This window comes from Centropristis striata, chromosome 18, assembly GCF_030273125.1.
Source record: "Centropristis striata isolate RG_2023a ecotype Rhode Island chromosome 18, C.striata_1.0, whole genome shotgun sequence".
NCBI lineage: Eukaryota > Metazoa > Chordata > Actinopteri > Perciformes > Serranidae > Centropristis > Centropristis striata.
The window spans coordinates 13,963,595-13,979,574 of NC_081534.1; the positions used below are offsets into that span (position 1 = coordinate 13,963,595).

At 38.6% G+C, this 15,980-nt stretch overlaps 3 protein-coding genes and 3 non-coding genes across 6 annotated transcripts in view; 1 reads left to right on the forward strand and 5 right to left on the reverse strand.

Moving 5' to 3' along the window:
• eya4 (EYA transcriptional coactivator and phosphatase 4) overlaps positions 1-9,149 on the forward strand; it is a 54,194-nt gene extending 45,045 nt beyond the window's left edge. The window contains exons 14-20 of the mRNA XM_059357004.1: positions 1,094-1,183; positions 1,556-1,614; positions 1,884-2,044; positions 2,923-3,037; positions 3,239-3,360; positions 6,354-6,454; positions 8,282-9,149. Of these exons, the coding sequence (XP_059212987.1) occupies positions 1,094-1,183; positions 1,556-1,614; positions 1,884-2,044; positions 2,923-3,037; positions 3,239-3,360; positions 6,354-6,454; positions 8,282-8,362 (729 nt within the window). The 3' untranslated portion in view covers positions 8,363-9,149. The remainder of the gene's footprint in view (positions 1-1,093; positions 1,184-1,555; positions 1,615-1,883; positions 2,045-2,922; positions 3,038-3,238; positions 3,361-6,353; positions 6,455-8,281) is intronic.
• A 787-nt stretch (positions 9,150-9,936) lies between these two features.
• On the reverse strand, positions 9,937-13,338 carry rps12 (ribosomal protein S12). Its single transcript, XM_059357157.1, has 6 exons — positions 13,240-13,338; positions 13,068-13,115; positions 11,890-12,006; positions 11,588-11,690; positions 11,106-11,207; positions 9,937-10,024 (listed from the first exon to the last, which is right to left on the reverse strand). The coding sequence occupies exons 2-6, from the start codon at positions 13,079-13,081 to the stop codon at positions 9,962-9,964; spliced, it is 399 nt and encodes a 132-aa protein (XP_059213140.1). The 5' UTR covers positions 13,082-13,115; positions 13,240-13,338; the 3' UTR covers positions 9,937-9,961.
• LOC131991747 (small nucleolar RNA SNORD100) lies at positions 11,326-11,408 on the reverse strand. Its single transcript, XR_009396179.1, has one exon. It is a non-coding gene; the product is annotated as a small nucleolar RNA SNORD100 (small nucleolar RNA).
• LOC131991749 (small nucleolar RNA SNORD100) lies at positions 11,763-11,847 on the reverse strand. Its single transcript, XR_009396181.1, has one exon. It is a non-coding gene; the product is annotated as a small nucleolar RNA SNORD100 (small nucleolar RNA).
• On the reverse strand, positions 12,092-12,168 carry LOC131991744 (small nucleolar RNA SNORD101). The gene has a single exon (XR_009396176.1). It is a non-coding gene; the product is annotated as a small nucleolar RNA SNORD101 (small nucleolar RNA).
• Positions 13,339-14,349: 1,011 nt separating the features above from the next.
• zgc:153284 (uncharacterized protein LOC751696 homolog) lies at positions 14,350-15,637 on the reverse strand. Its single transcript, XM_059357044.1, has 3 exons — positions 15,593-15,637; positions 15,234-15,401; positions 14,350-14,580 (listed from the first exon to the last, which is right to left on the reverse strand). Exons 1-3 carry the CDS (start codon positions 15,635-15,637, stop codon positions 14,518-14,520), a joined length of 276 nt encoding a protein of 91 aa, XP_059213027.1. The 3' UTR covers positions 14,350-14,517.
• Between the last annotated feature and the right edge of the window lie 343 nt (positions 15,638-15,980).

Genomic DNA, 15,980 nt, shown 5'->3' on the forward strand with positions numbered 1-15,980 from the left:
TTTATTCACCTCATTTGCTGCGGCTGCCCTCAAGAAATTTAGTGGCAGCTGTGTCTGTTCACACCTCGCCCAAAATAGTGTTTACACTGTTGACATAGCAACCACAAGACCTCAGTACCCTTCTGATGCAGGCATTGAGGGCATCAAAGCTCTAAATAATGGTACACTTTTTAATAAATATACCTATACAAGAGTTATTGTAACCAGGGATAACGTTCACATCATCATGAAATGCTGAGTTTGCAGCACTCAATTGATAACAGCAAAGTAATATTTGCAATTTTCTGTGATTGATTGAACTTGTCTTGCAAAATATTGCCAAAAAAAGCTACCTCAGCCTTTTTGGAGCCCAAAGCTGAAAATTCAAGCACTCAAAGGGAATAAACACATTTAAGCTGTGAGTGTTTCGACACACACTGATGTTGGCAACTGTCCTTTGGCTGACAGCCAACATAATCATTACCTGAGGGACAATCTAAGTGCCTCTTGTCTGTGTGATTGACAGGGAAGCAGGGGAAGAAATGCGGTCAAAATTGCTGCTATCACTATTAGCAGCTGTCAACTTTTGGCGAGCTCTGCACACTTTCTGTGCCTCGCTCGCTCACTTTCACTCTCCTTCCTGTTAGTTTCTTTCTATTCTGGTCGTCTGACGGCGTCAGCGAATCGCGCGGCAAGCTGTCGTCCCTTGCTGACCTATCACAGATGATGGTTTTTGCAGCTGAGCCCTGGGCTCTCTCTCTCACACACACGCACACACACACACACACACACTCCGAGCGTCTCCCGTTGAGGGGGCCTACTCTCTGCAATACACACATGAAGACACACACTCCCCCCCACAAACGACCCCCTCCCACCGCCACCAAGCATGAGGAATGTTGATGGGACAGAACAAGTGCAACCTGTCTGTCAGCATCTGCTGTGATGAGTGGAGTGTACCAACTCTAAAAGTGGGGGTGGTCTGACAGGGGGGTACATTGAAATATGTAGGACATGTGTAAAAACTGAGAGGAAGCTATAATAATAATAATAATAATCAGAAAAGGAAATCATTTATGACGGTGATGTTATAATGGTCTTCCTCTTTCATTAGGACCCTCCTATGGCGGTAACGCTGGGTCTAAGGATGGAAGAGATGATCTTCAACTTGGCTGACACACACTTATTCTTTAATGACCTGGAGGTGAGACACACATCTGACTCATCTGTACAAAAATCCTTTCAAATTTCCACAAAGGCAACAACATTAAGCACTTAAAAGTTTCTTGAAGCCAGGCTGTCATTGAATTAAATACTACTACTGCCCTCTAGTGGTGTAAAGTGATATGACACAGCACTTAATTGATTAATATAGCTATTATTATAGCTTATTACTTAGCTATTATTATAGCTAATTATTAATATGTGCTTTTTTATTTAGTTTTTCCATGCTTAATTTCTATATAGCATACTAGTTTTTTACTTATTGATGGATCTGTTATATATCTGCTCTTGTGACACTTGAATTATTTTATCTTATTTATTCTAATATGTGTTTGTTTGCGCATGTGCACAGGAGTGTGATCAGGTACACATTGATGATGTGTCTTCAGACGACAATGGCCAGGACTTAAGGTGAAGATTTAACAATTCACTTTTTTTTGAAAATGACATAAATGTTTTTCGTTTTATGATGATTCACAAATTCAGGATTTCAGATGCATGGTAATTTATTCATTTATCAGAAACAGTCAAATGTATTTCATGCATTTTTAAAAGTTTTTTTTTTTACAAATTCATGTCAGCTGTGATGTTTACAATACTGAACTATCAAAAATAACCATTTGATCTTTTTGTTACACCAGAGCAGATTTTCAAATAAAACATATCATTATTATCGACAGTACTTACAGTTTTGCAACTGATGGCTTCCATGCAGCTGCAACCAGCGCCAACCTGTGCCTGGCTACGGGTGTCCGCGGCGGGGTCGACTGGATGAGGAAACTGGCCTTCCGCTACCGACGAGTCAAAGAGTTGTATAGCTCGTACAAAAACAATGTGGGGGGTAAGCCAATCCGATGGGAGTCTGCTCGACAACAGGGATAGTTAGGATGATAAAGAAAGGGAGATTTTTTTCTTTCTCAGTTAAACGTTTCAATTCTCTTCCAGAACTGCAGATTAACGTTGTGTCTGAAGAGATTCAGGCACACAAACAGTTAGCTTGTTTATGTTTGCCATATATTTTGGAAAGAGGTATATAAAGGCTATTATAAAATAAAGTTAAATGTATCTGCTGACTGAAAACTGAGATTTAGGAAACCTTTCATAAAGGCATTAAAGAAAAGATTATTAAAACCTGGAATTTAAATTAAGGCACATTTTAAAGAGATGTATTTAATGAAAACATAGTGTACATAATAAACATACTGTGCATACAAACAATAATCCAGTCAATCTTTTTAAAATAGCAAACTACTGAATGTAGCAGCTAACATCTTATCTCCAAATCCTAAACAGCATATAATTAAACTTGTAGGTGTATGTGTATGTGTAGGTTTTGTTTTTTGTTTTTTTTAGATTGGCGTCTCTTCAGGTGGCTAAAATACTGTATGTGTTGCTTCTGCACCTGTCCACAGCAGGACACTGCTTGTACCTCATACAACCCTGCTTTAAAAAAATCACAACCATTCCTTAAAGGCTTAGTTTAGCAGCTTTGTAAAAATATAAAAACAGCAGGTCTTAAATTATTAAGCACAAAATGTGCACTAATATGTAAGCAATTTAAACCAACACCAAAACCAATGTGCAATATTACAACAAAATCCCACGTAACAATGACTATATATGGGTTGTAACCTTAATGTGTCTTGCTGAGTTTTACCCGTGTGCATGTGCGTGATGCCTGATGCTGTGAGGGTCTACTAAGGTCATGCTGTGTTTCAGGTCTGCTGGGTCCCGCTAAAAGAGACGCCTGGCTGCAGCTCAGAGCAGAGGTGGAGGCTCTGACTGACTCCTGGCTCACCCACGCACTCAAGTCCCTGTCCATCATCAGCTCCAGGTGCCACTTTTTGTTATTCTTTCCCTCACAGAGACTCTCTGAGTCCTCCCTGCTGTCAATTAATAAGGTCAAGATTTAGAGCGTGGGAACTCATCCATATTCAGCATCAAAGGACATTAACTCACGATTAATTCATCCCTCTATCGATCTGTTAATCTGTCCTTTTATTCACCTTCACATAATCCGGTCTGTGTCCCGCAGGAGTAACTGTGTAAACGTGTTGGTGACCACAACGCAGCTCATCCCAGCGCTGGCTAAAGTTCTCTTATACAGTCTGGGATCGGTGTTCCCCATCGAGAACATTTACAGTGCAACAAAAATAGGTAAGACACAAACACTCGTGCACACACACATTCCAAGAATGTGTGATTATAATTTAATAATGGTGGTAACAATTTAATGTGGAATGGAAGCAATCATATATTAACTGTGTGTATATTAGACTGAAGGTTGGTTTTTTTCTCGTTATTTTGATGTATCTTCATCTACTCCATATGTTCCTGATATCCTGTGTCTTAATATTTAACTTATTGCTTCAGTTGGGCTCGGGTTCACTGAACGGCTTGTTGGGAATTTTTGAGTTACAGTGTGTTTTTTTTATTTTTTATGTCCTCTCTGTGTGTGTGTGTGTGTGTGTGTGTGTGTGTGTGTGTGTGTGTGTGTGTGTGTGTGTGTGTGTGTGTGTGTGTGTGTGTGTGTGTGTGTGTGTGTGTGTGTGTGTGTGTGTGTGTGTGTGTGAGAGAGAGAGAGAGAGAGAGTAAAACTGAACCAGACTAAGGCTAAAATAACAGATCATGCTGTTATGCTTAAGCCAAAAACACCTTGACCTGAAGCAACAGGCTATTAATTTGTAGCAATAATACAGTATTTGGCAGTTTATGAATGAAATTAATTAATAGAAATACTATAATAATGTTGTAAAAATGGCACTGGTAGTATCCTTCTCACTTAATTAGTTTTTCCTCTCGCATATTACAATACCTGCTAGCAACTGTTAAGTGTTTTGATGCAGTGTTATTTGTTATTTCCAGTGATGGAGAGTAACTGTAAAAAGTACTGTACCTAAGTTTACTTGAATATTTCCATGTATGTAACTTTATACTTCCACTCCATTACATTTTAGAGGCAAATATGTATTTATTTATACTTTTAATCAACTACATTTAGTTGCTAGCTTTAGTTACATTTTTCAGATGATTAATTTAAGAGGAGTTTACATAAATGCATCAAAATAATAATTCAATAATATATATGGAATATATATAATAAATTAATATATATATTATAAAGAATTTGACTTTTGATACTTTAAGTACATTTTCATACTTTTGTACATTAAATTATATAATAAATAGAATGGAGGACTTTTACTTGTAGTGGAGTTCTTCCGCAGTGTGCTATTAGAACTATTACTTAAATAAGTGATCTGAATACTGTTTCCACCATTTCTCATTGTCATTTAATAAGATTTACAGTATTTATATTAATGCACAGTGAAACAGAGACCCTGACCCACTGGGCATGTGTTACTGAGGCTTTTGTTTGTTTTTACATGCATTTCCAATGTACAGTGAATGTAGCAGCGGCACCAGATACTTGTTGATGTTGTTGTTGAAGTGCATGTTGCTTAATGTTTATTGTTGCAAACATTACGTACAAAACCAAACCAAATGCATACAAAAAAAGTTTACTTCAACGAGCACGAACAAACAATCACAATCCAAATCAAACTTATCACATGAATTGTAAGATTTACAAAATAGTAAAAAAAAAAAAAAAAAAAAAAAAAAAAACGACTAGTCAATGTGAGAGCATCTTTCTTGACTTTGGAAACTCTGCTTAAGTTACACTTTAGGAAAAAAAATGTATGTCACTGCAGTTAAAACCACACAGGCCTCGTTGCACACAACAGAATGACATAAAATAATATACTGCATATAGTTAGAAAAGTAGCTAAGTACGCCCTTTACTCACAGCGGACAGGCACATTTGCAAATGCGCACAAAATGAACCGGTACCTGAGGCACGATTTGCACAATAACATTTTTGCTACAAAAGTATCAACGGGAAATCAGTGTTTAATGACAATGTTTTTCTGCTCGGCGGCAGCTCATAATAAACCAAACACTTTACCTTAGGTGCGTGCTGCTCCTTTACATCACTCCAAACGGCGCGTTCAGGGAGATAAAGTCCTTCATTTATGTCCAAAGCGTTTAAAGTGTCTGTGTGGCCAATTTAATACATGTTTGTTTTATTAAACCAATCGGGTGTGAATGGACGCTTTAAGGTTTCTGGTCCAAAACCTCTAAGAGAGTAAAAAGCCTGGAAAGGGTCCGTGAATGCAGCTGGTGACAGCTTCAATGAGCTTTAAGTCATAATGTGGAAACAACATGGACACTAAAAAGTTGTACTTTGTTTAGAGCATTTAAACAACACACTGAAACAGTTTGAAGTTTTATATAAGTGATTTTATTTTAGACTTTTTGCTGCACCAGTTAATTCCCTGAAAACCACTAAAATATTGCTTTACTGTAGCTTTACTGTTACTCTATGTGGACCGCAACTGACGGTTACAACCTAAAATCCTATTACGAATAACATGAGCCAAAAATGTGCATGAATTAATATAAAGTTTTCTTACAAAATGTATCCTCTTTCTGAGCTGTTGTTCCAACTCACGTCACTTTTCCCAGTGGGGAACTAATTTTTCCAATTTTTTCCAACACCACATGAATGCAGGGTTATCCTCCAGCTCACAAACATTATATCCGTGAAGTCCTGATCTGGCCTTAAACAACTCTGACACTCATGAGATCTTCCAGGCCCGACTCCCACATTATGAATGAACTCCATTAGCCAGAAAACCTCAACTAGTTCCGCCAATGTACTGCAACTGTGGCCAACCATAAATCATACTCAACCATACATCAATCTGAGGAAAGAAAACAAAACAACTTGGATTAGGGGGGAGGTAGAGAGCCAAAACATTCAGGAAGGAAATTTCAAAACCAAATGTGTGTGTTTGTGAGCTAGCCATTTCACCCCCACGGTGCCTTGATTCAAATGGACGTAGCAATGTGGTCATCGTGAAGCTACAAGCTGCCTGCTAATCACGCTAGATGCAATAGGATAGCATATGGATGCAACATGTGGATGTGAGGATTAAGAAGTGTGAGCTATCTGTCCTGGGATAATGGTGTGTGTGTTGTGTGCGTGTGACTTCACCCTTGATGCACACAGCTCTGCCTCTTCATGTGTTTTATTTCCATCTAATCAACAAAGGAAAAACCTGTGAAAGCCATTTGTTTGTCTCCAGGCAAAGAGAGCTGTTTTGAGCGTATAGTCTCCCGCTTTGGCACTAACATTACATATGTTGTGATTGGCGATGGGAAGGATGAAGAGCATGCGGCCGGCCAGGTAAACAAACATCTTCTGAACTTTGACCCCTCTGACCATGTGACTCCTCCTTCCTCCCCCTTGTTTATTTGTTTTTTTGCAGGAAAAGAGAGTTGCTTTGAACGCATAATGCAAAGGTTTGGCAGGAAAGTAGTGTATGTTGTAATTGGGGACGGTGTGGAAGAGGAGCAGGCGGCCAAAAAGGTAATGGACCCGCAACCTCACCATGACCCCGCCTACTCCACCCAGTGTGAGCTCTGATTGGACGAAGCCTGCCTTTCTTTGCTGTAGAGGATTTGTGTTGGTCGTTTACTTTTTTTCCGTTCTACTTGCTGTTGCTTTTTTCCCCACTTTTTTTTTTTTATGGAGTGACAGGAGACTTTTGATTGCAACTGTCAGGGTGAAATTTTGAGATTGAGGCTTGGCTAGTGTTGTACATTTTGCACCTACTTTTGAAAGTCAGAATTTGTGAGCCACCTGCAGCTAAATGAATCAAATCTGATGAATTGCTTTGGATCATATACTTCCGAACTCAACTTGGTTTGTGTCACATTTGACATTGAAAAAGAATGGCTGCCAAATGTACACAGTGATTAAGCTTTAAACAATCTCATTTGTTTAGAGCAATAATGCTGGGTTTTATCCAGTGGTGTGTGGTGTTTTATTTTTCATTGATACTGTAGTATACTATGTGAAAAAGGCAGAGTTATACCACAACATAAAAGATGACAAGTAGTGGTATACTAGGACATACTGTATTTCCTTTAGTGTGAATATAAATCCCATCTCTTCTCCAGCTTTGGGTTTCATTCATAATGCTGGGTGCTGGGATTGTTAAAGGAATAGTTTGATATTGTGGGAAATATGCATGTTGACTTTATTGCTGAAAGTTAGATGAGAACATTGATACCACTCACTTATCTGCTTCTTGAATATAAGGCTACAGCCAGTTAGCTCAGCATGTCCAATGTATCAATAACTGCTTTTTAGCATCTTTAAGGTTTCACTTGTTGACTTGAAACCTTGTGTTGAAAATGAGCTTGTTAGCTTAGCTCCACATAAAGTCTTGTCATCCCTTGTGAGTCCACAAAATGTCATTTTGACATTTATTTTACAGATTAAACAAATAAGATGTTAGGTCGCTTTCACATATAAACTCTGGTGGACTGGCAATTCAGTGGTGAAGTTGCAGCATTGTTGCGTTATTCACTTTAGATCCCTAGCTAGCTTTTAGCCCAATTTCCAGTAATAACGCTAAGGGCTGCTGTCTTGTAGACCAACCAACAACTTCTAGAGCTGAAAAATTAAGCAAATGCTGTGCCAAAGTTCCAAAAACTGCAGTTCCTCTAATGGCCACTTGAGGCTGTCTCAGAAAGTGAGTCAATCCACAGAGACCGCCCTATGTTAAAATGCCCAACTTTACAGTAGAAATAAACATGTTCACAGCCTGGTACAAAAAAACAATTTTGGTCTCTATTGCTATTTTCTGTTACAACTGTAAAAGGGGTGAATTTTTATACAAATCACCCGTTTAAATTATATTGGGGCTTAAAGTTAAGATGGCAACACCCACATTGAGCTTATACAGTCTGTGCTGTAGCATTAGTGAACTGGCAGATATGTGATGTTGATCTTCTCATCTAAATTAACTCTCAGGACAAATTTGTATATTCCCCAAAATGCTGAATTCCTCCTTTAAAGCCTTAGGATTGCATGGATTTTTTTTGCAGTGCTTTTGCAAAGCGAGCATCTACAAGCTACTGTAGTGTAGCTTGCATGACTTAAGGTGGCGGTGTGCAGCTACAAAAACAGTCGTGCTGGTTTTAATGATGTGTGTTTACTCCACAGCACAACATGCCTTTCTGGAGGATATCCAGTCACTCTGACCTGCTGGCACTACACCAAGCACTGGAGTTTGAGTACCTGTAACTATTATAGCAATATGGACTCATGCAATGCTACCGTGGAAATGGTCAGCCAGCGAGCCCCCGTCTTTTGTAAAACTATTTAAGAACAAACAATACACTGCAACTGTTTTTGTGTTTTTTTTTTGTCTTGTCTTTTTGAACGTCTGGATTTACAAACTCTGAACGGTCTTAAGAAGCGAAGGAGAGGTGAAAGGAGGTAAAGGAAAGAACAGTGGGGTTAAGAGATGACTCAACTACCCAGCTCAGCCCCTGTGGTCCAGATGCTGGAAACGGACAGCTGTGAAAACCCCCGTCTACGGTCCTTGCATCTGTAGCAGACTTAAATAAGCCTGTAAAGGCTCAAGACTTCCCTTGGCCTGGGAGGATGTTTCTTTGGGCAACTCCTTGATGTTTGGTTTGTTCTTGGGCACTCGAGACTATTATCAGGCCTGTCATGGGTCACCCGGGACGAATGACCTTCAAACAACGAGGGCTTCACTGTACAGGCAATGTGTGTGTGGGAATAACAGCTGCTTTTTCAAATTGTTTTCTTCCTGGTGGTATAATAATCACAACAATGCAGGCTGCATCAAACTTGTGTAAATTATTTACAATAAACTTAAAAAGGGCAGTGGTGGATGTTTTTGTCAAGGAAATACATTTTTTGGGGTCTTTTTTTTCCTCTGGATTTTTGTAATGTTTGGGCAGGGGGAATTGAGGATGTGCGTCATGATGTGTTGTGCCTTAATGTGTTTGAATGTCTTTTCTTTATTCACAAATGTCTATGTATGTAGATATAAAGGAGAAAACCTATCCAAATGACCAATGCATCTTGTCTTCCTTATGAAATGTTATATCAGAACACGTCACTCAGCATCACGCACATGCTGGTAGCAGAAGCTTAAGAAAAATTTTATCTCAGAAGAGTTGTAATCCATTTTTAAACAGATTGTGCTGTGCAGTGAACTACCAAAACCTTAAGGCAATAAGCCTTTAGTTATTTTATACATTAATACTTGCCTATCCGAGAACCAGATTGTTATATCAGGACAGCATTTAAACAGTGAATCCAGGTAATTTTCTTTGATTAGTGTCCTTATTGGTGGTCCATTTTTTTTTTCAACCAGCATACAGGCATTGCCAATGCTTGAACAGTAACAGACCAATTTGTATAACCAAATGTATAATTTATATTAAGCTAGTGCAGTATATTATGTCAATGCATGTAGTGTAATAGTGTGAAATCCTTCAATTGACATTTACCACCATGACCTTTATAGACCCACCATGGGTCAAAATGACCCATGAAAGGGCTGGGGTTTTTTGTTCCAGCCAATCAAGTTCACACCTGATACAAAACTGTAAGACAGCTCCAGTTGCTAGAGTTGACTCTGGTGTGTGCCAGCTTGGATGGAATGACACCTGCAGCCGCACCATGGGTCAGTTTGACACACCTGGTCTACATATTAAATTTTGCACACAAAGTGACATAGTTGCATATCTGAACAGACTGATTTAGAGCAACTGCCTGTCTGATTGTAATTTACATGCTAGTGGTCACTTAAATATCCAAAGGAAAACACTTGAGACAACTGCTTAATTTCCACTTTTTATTGACATTTTATTTCTTGCCTTTGAAGTATTCCTCAATCACATCCTTGGCTTGAGACTCCTTGCCGTAGTCCTGTAGACAGAAAAATACAGTTTGAGATAAACAGTTAAGAAACTCCACTCAGGTCTGGATGACCAAAAAGTAAAACATGTCAGCACAGACAGAAGTTTAGTTTACTCAGATTATGTTTATCATTGAGGTCTTACAAAACATGTTAAATGCATTTCCTTCCTCAAAACATAGGTAATTAAATGAGTTAAAGAAATTTAAATCCCAAATTGTTTAGAGGCATTATTACTAACTTACTATCTTGTTCAAGCCTTTGCAGCATCTTTTGGCACATTATCACAACCTGCAGTTGAGTTGTGTCAGACCATTGGCAGGAATGTGTACTATTTCACATGTGCATCCTTGTGCACGAGTTTGCTAAAGCTCTATGGCACTAAATCAAAAAACTCCACTGGAAACCTTTGCGCAGTAATTCAGAAACTGCATCAGTCTAAGCACCACAGAACAACAACAAGTGTACTTTTACCATACAGTGGTTCACCCAATACACAACACAAAGTTTAAAGTATGTGGTGTCATCAGGTCTAAATGTTCAAATACCAGCCTTAAAAAAACCTGCTTTAAATGCCACCAAGCTGACACGACCAGTTCACTGTAAACAATTAAACCCTGGAAATTCCTCTTAAGTTTCTCTACAACTACAAAAAAATGTAGACGCTAATGTTAACATATGCTGCTTTCTTTGAGAAAACAAATACTTAATATTGGCCACATTAAAACAGTGTTAAGATTCTAGCTGTCTTGTGCATCATCTCACACCTTACACCCAAATTCACACTATAGTGAAAACTAAAAAGAATTTTTGCATGTTAACCTGAACAGATGTAGCCTACACAGCAGAGTTTTTCCACTGATGACCTGTTAGTCATGGTGCTTGCTATCATGCTTCACTATTTGTAGCCATTCTTAGGGACCCCAGACACCACAGGTAGATGAAGGGGCTCGTACCCTGGCTGTGATCTAGCCAGAAGTTATAATCAGATGCATGGCACGAAGCACAGCACCTGCACTTGTCTGGCAGATAGTATTCAATCAATGTCTATTAAATGCACATTGTAAACCTTGCAGCAAAAGCATTATTTACCTTGACAACGACACAGCTGCAGCCCACAACCTTGCGGGGTTTGCCCTCCCGATCGATCTTGCACAGACCGACCCACTCGCCGAGCTTCTTGTTGTCATCAACCTGAAATAAAGACAAACGGTGCCCTTTAACTCGTCGTACCTGAAAACAGGGTCACCAACACACCCTATAGTGTCACAATTGCAAACACTACTTTGGCAGCAATGTTGGTACTCCAGGCTGTATCTCAGACAGAAATTGGGTAACAGTGGCAATCTCCTCACAGTATTCAGAAGAGGGAGCCAGATTATCATCAGCGATACAGAATTACATTACACATGATGCTACCTATATCACCATTTGCACAAAATAGCATTAAGCATTCATTTATAACACGACTACTCAATATTGAGGATTTTAACTTTTGTCATTTTGTCAATAAGGCATTGAGGCTCGCCATATTGCCCAAACCTGATCAGTCTGCCCCTGAGCAAAATTGTTACCTTAATCAGGTTGATCTGATGCTCAGCACAGAGGGCCTCCACCAGCTTGACGTATGTGGGCTCATCGCAGTTGCTTGCAAGGGCACAGAGATGGGCTTGACGCCTGCAAAAGAACACTGAATTATCTTGCTGTAAGGGCTCATATACACCATTTGGGCATTTCAAATGTTGACAGCACATCTCAGACAGAAATTGGGTAACAATGGCGGTCTTCCTCATAAAAGTTCAGAAGAGGGAGCCAAGGTATCATCAGCGATACACCAACTAAGCATAAAGGAAAAAAGTAAGATAATTCAACACACTTGTCCAGGGCCTTGGCAGCCTCACGGATACCACGGGCAAGGCCATCGTGGATGAGTGCGGTCTTGAGCACTTCAGGGAGAGCAGTGTTGACATCCATCACACCTCCAGCAGCGACGCTATAAAAACAGGTGGAAAATAAATTTCGTTTAAAGTTCGACCAAGATAAACTTGACAAATGAGTGGATTCCAGCAGAGCTTCCAGCATGTCAGAATAAGGATCTCACTCAATGTGGAGTGAAGGGGTATCCGACAAAAGAAAGAAAAGTCATCATCCAAGCACCAGGGAGCTCAAGCAAAGGAATGACACACTCAAAATGAAGTTGTATGCTTAAAGACGGCTGACCCTTCAATATCAGTGGCATGACAAACCTAACATTGCTTCACACAAGGACAGATGCAACAAATCACTGTTCACTGCTTCAAATCATTAAGTCATAGAAAGATTAGGGTTGGGGACTGAACTATGGTTGCACTAACATCTGTCCTGTACTCTGTAGTGGAGACAGTGAAAGAGAGCAAGCGAGAAAAAAAAGCATGTTTAAGTCAGTGAATCAGGACAACAAGTCCAAAAGTGTGGTTAACTCCAGGTACCAGTATTCAAATAAAAACTGTGCCCAACCCTAGAGATGAGACACATCACCTTGTATTGCTTCCAATCATTAAGTCATGTAAAGAAAGATGTGAAGTGCATTGCTTTAAGCTGCATTTTTAATCAAAATGATGAATGTTCCTACATTTGCCAATACTTTGGAGCATGTCATTACTGATTCTGATGAATGAATTGTCAGACTGGTACAACGTTTTACATTCAACTTACTAAAAACTGCAAGTTTTACACATTATTGCAGCCACTGACTTTACAAACTCTGAGGTTTGGACTGTATATAGCAAGAGCAGAGCAAGTAGTTTTAACATGGTCCCTACACTTCATTGCTGTATTTCAGAGGTTGGCTCCATGTCCCGTTAGCATGCAACTCGGCTAACCTAGTTTGTTAGCGTTAACTTGTGCCAAAGGATGAAGAAAAGACACCTAGCCGTTAACCACCACTTTAGATATTGTGTGCAACAATAGTTTTACAGCACAACCACCACCACTTATAGAAAAGTCAGCGCCGTATTGTTAGATATCCCAGTTTACAGTGTGTGCGCCAGCGGTAAAATAAAGCGTCATGCTCACCCTTCCTCGGCCATTGTTGATTATTGATGGATGTTGGACTCGTAAGTTCTGCAATAAATAAGAGATATGAAAGGAAAGTCATTATACATCGCAAACAACACATTGTGATGAATTTATATATTAAGATGCTTGATAAATCCTTTAGATTGTGCCGCTGGTCCGAGAAACCCACCCTAATCTCCTCTCGGGTAGCGGGTAAAGAGGACGTCATAAGCTCGCGACTTTGCTTTAATAGCACAAGGACCCATCCATGCCAGACAGTGGCGGCCACTCTGCTGCCTGTTCTTGTAGCTTCTTTTTTTCTTTCCATTTTATTTTTGTCGTTCAGCTTTTTACAATATTATTTCAACAAAAAACAGAACATGGGGTGTTTTATATTAAAAAAGGGTTAACATTTTTAAATTACAATAGACATGTAGACATGCAGTCATACCCATACATACATACATACATACTAATAAAATTGCATAAGGAAAAATATTTAAACAGAAGAAGGGTGTTTTGGGGAAATATACACTTTTAAATTCTGCCATATTTATTCATATTTATTTACTTGAAGCTTCGGGAAGAACATGGTTGTTTCCATTACCAAAATGTCATAAATTATATCATACAATTTTCTTATTGATGGAGTGTCCGGATTAAGCCAATTTCTTTTAATGGCCTTTCTGACCTGTTGTAGTTTCAATGTTCAGTAGGCTATTAAACGAATAAATAAAACATGATGAAATAATTATGTACACAATTAGCCTAAAGAAAAAGAAAAAAGATGCTAAAATCAGTGTCAGAATTGGACCATAAAAGGTGCCAGGACCATAATTCAGCAGTTGCATGACATGATCACCGTGCTTTGTAGATATATGGGGATTCTGAATGTCTGAATTGCATGACATCTCCCAATAAATTATGATACACACTCTATTATAGAAAAGGCTATTAATGATACAGTTGACAAAAACAAGAACTCATGGACAAAAATCATAAATGCTGGTATTCAATACTGGTGAGTACCAGCCCATTTCAGGCTCTGGCTAAAATCTTTATTCTGAAATATATATATATATATATATATATATATATATATATATATATATATATATATATATATATATATATATATATATATATATATATATATATATATATTCCAAAAATAAATCTACACAGTATTAATGGTTTCAATCCCTCAATGTAACTTTTCATGCCATAATTGACACGAGGTTATATCAGATTTTGTGTGGTTTATAAAGGCATATTTACAAATAAATCACATCAATGAGTGCAAAGTTTAAAACATTTTTTTATTTGAATGATACAAATTGTTCAGATTATTCATCAAATATAAAAAATAAAGCATCAATGCCAATTGAATCAAAGGAAAGGAAACAGAAATGTTAATGTTATCTTTTTTATAGATTTATTGTTGTCTCATAACTGCTCTCCATTTCTTTTAAATCTTGAGAAACTTTTCTAAGTTTCCAGCCTCGATTGCTTCATCAAATGCAGTGTAGTCCTGAGAAAGAAAAGATGGAATGGGCGGAGGGAGAAAGGGAGAAAGCAACAGTTATTATACAGAATTTTAAAGCATACCTTAATATGTTTATTAATTATTATGGTGTGTCTTATATGTTATATTATCTACTAAACATGAGCATTTATATTTACATACAATTTTAAGTCAATACATCCAATAGTTATCAAGATACTTCAGAAACAAAGAAGTGGACAAACTGACCAACCCATTGCTCTCCCCAGAGCCAAAAGGGTGATTATGATCATGTTTGAGGATATAAAATGCAACTCTATGAGAATTTGTACTTCTGTAAGGATCAAAGGTGTACTCTTAAAGACAGAACAACTTCTCTCAAATCTAAATCTGAATGGAATCAAATAGCTCCAAACCCTGCTGGAACAACCTAGAAAGGTGTGTGTGTGTGTGTGTGTGTGTGTGTGTGTGTGTGTGTGAGTGTGTGTACACATGCAATCCTGTGCATGGTATCACCCACTGAAAATATTGAATTGCTGTGTCTACGCCCTAGACAACCAAAAGAATGAAGCCAGTGGGTAAATGATTTACATCCCATTACAATTCCATTAGTTTTAAGACATTGTTACATTGCAAACACACCTTAGAATTACTTTTGCAGGCTATCGTGTGAGACTTACCCCACAGTAGGTGTCCCCATTGCATATTTGAGGGGGCAGTGCTTTCGGATCCCCTGCCAACTGTCTCATTAAATCCTTGTGTTGAGTATTCTGAGAAATGTCTACAACTTCATATTTGATCTTCTTGGCGTCTAGAATATTGAAGATTTTTTGCGGCCTGTCCCTCATCTGAAAAGGACATAATTTCATCAGCTACATTTGCAATCATATGAAATTCACATGTAGCACTTGACTCATACGGTTATACCAAGTTCTCTTTTACAATAAACTTTGCTTCACGTCCAAATGAGTTGCTATAGTTTGTCTACAGAAACAAAATCTACTATAAAGTATCAAGTAAGAAAGACTGCATACAGTACCTCTGCGGAACAGCTCACACTGGAATAAAACACTTTGAGAGGCATTTCTGCTCACGCCTTGATCTAGAGACAAACTGAGAAGTGCAGAGACAAACTGTTCCACCGTCCTGAATGCAGGTATTTGAAACTGGTTTGAGGCATCAACAGACAAGGTGAGCAGGTTTGGACATGGCTTACCTGCCTGCATGGACACACCCACTTGGGTGACTGTCATTCCAGTTGTAGCTTGCCTGTGTTGATTTTGAAAGTGTGCACACACACACACACACACACACACACACACACACACACACACACACACACAAACACACACACCCTTGTACTTCTATCTTTGTGAGGACCCTACCATCACAACTTAATGCCTTACCTTAACCCAAACCTAAACCTT

Coding starts and splice junctions, on each gene's coding strand:
- zgc:153284 (XM_059357044.1), bottom strand. CDS start 15,637: ATGCCTCTCAAAGTGTTTTATTCCAGTGTGAGCTGTTCCGCAGAG. Junction 15,402..15,592: donor GTGTGAGCTGTTCCGCAGAG/GTACTGTATGCA, acceptor TGTCCTTTTCAG/ATGAGGGACAGGCCGCAAAA. Junction 14,581..15,233: donor ATGGGGACACCTACTGTGGG/GTAAGTCTCACA, acceptor TTTCTTTCTCAG/GACTACACTGCATTTGATGA.
- rps12 (XM_059357157.1), bottom strand. Junction 11,691..11,889: donor GCTGCCAAGGCCCTGGACAA/GTGTGTTGAATT, acceptor GTTCTTTTGCAG/GCGTCAAGCCCATCTCTGTG. Junction 10,025..11,105: donor GCAGCTGTGTCGTTGTCAAG/GTAAATAATGCT, acceptor TTCTGTCTACAG/GACTACGGCAAGGAGTCTCA.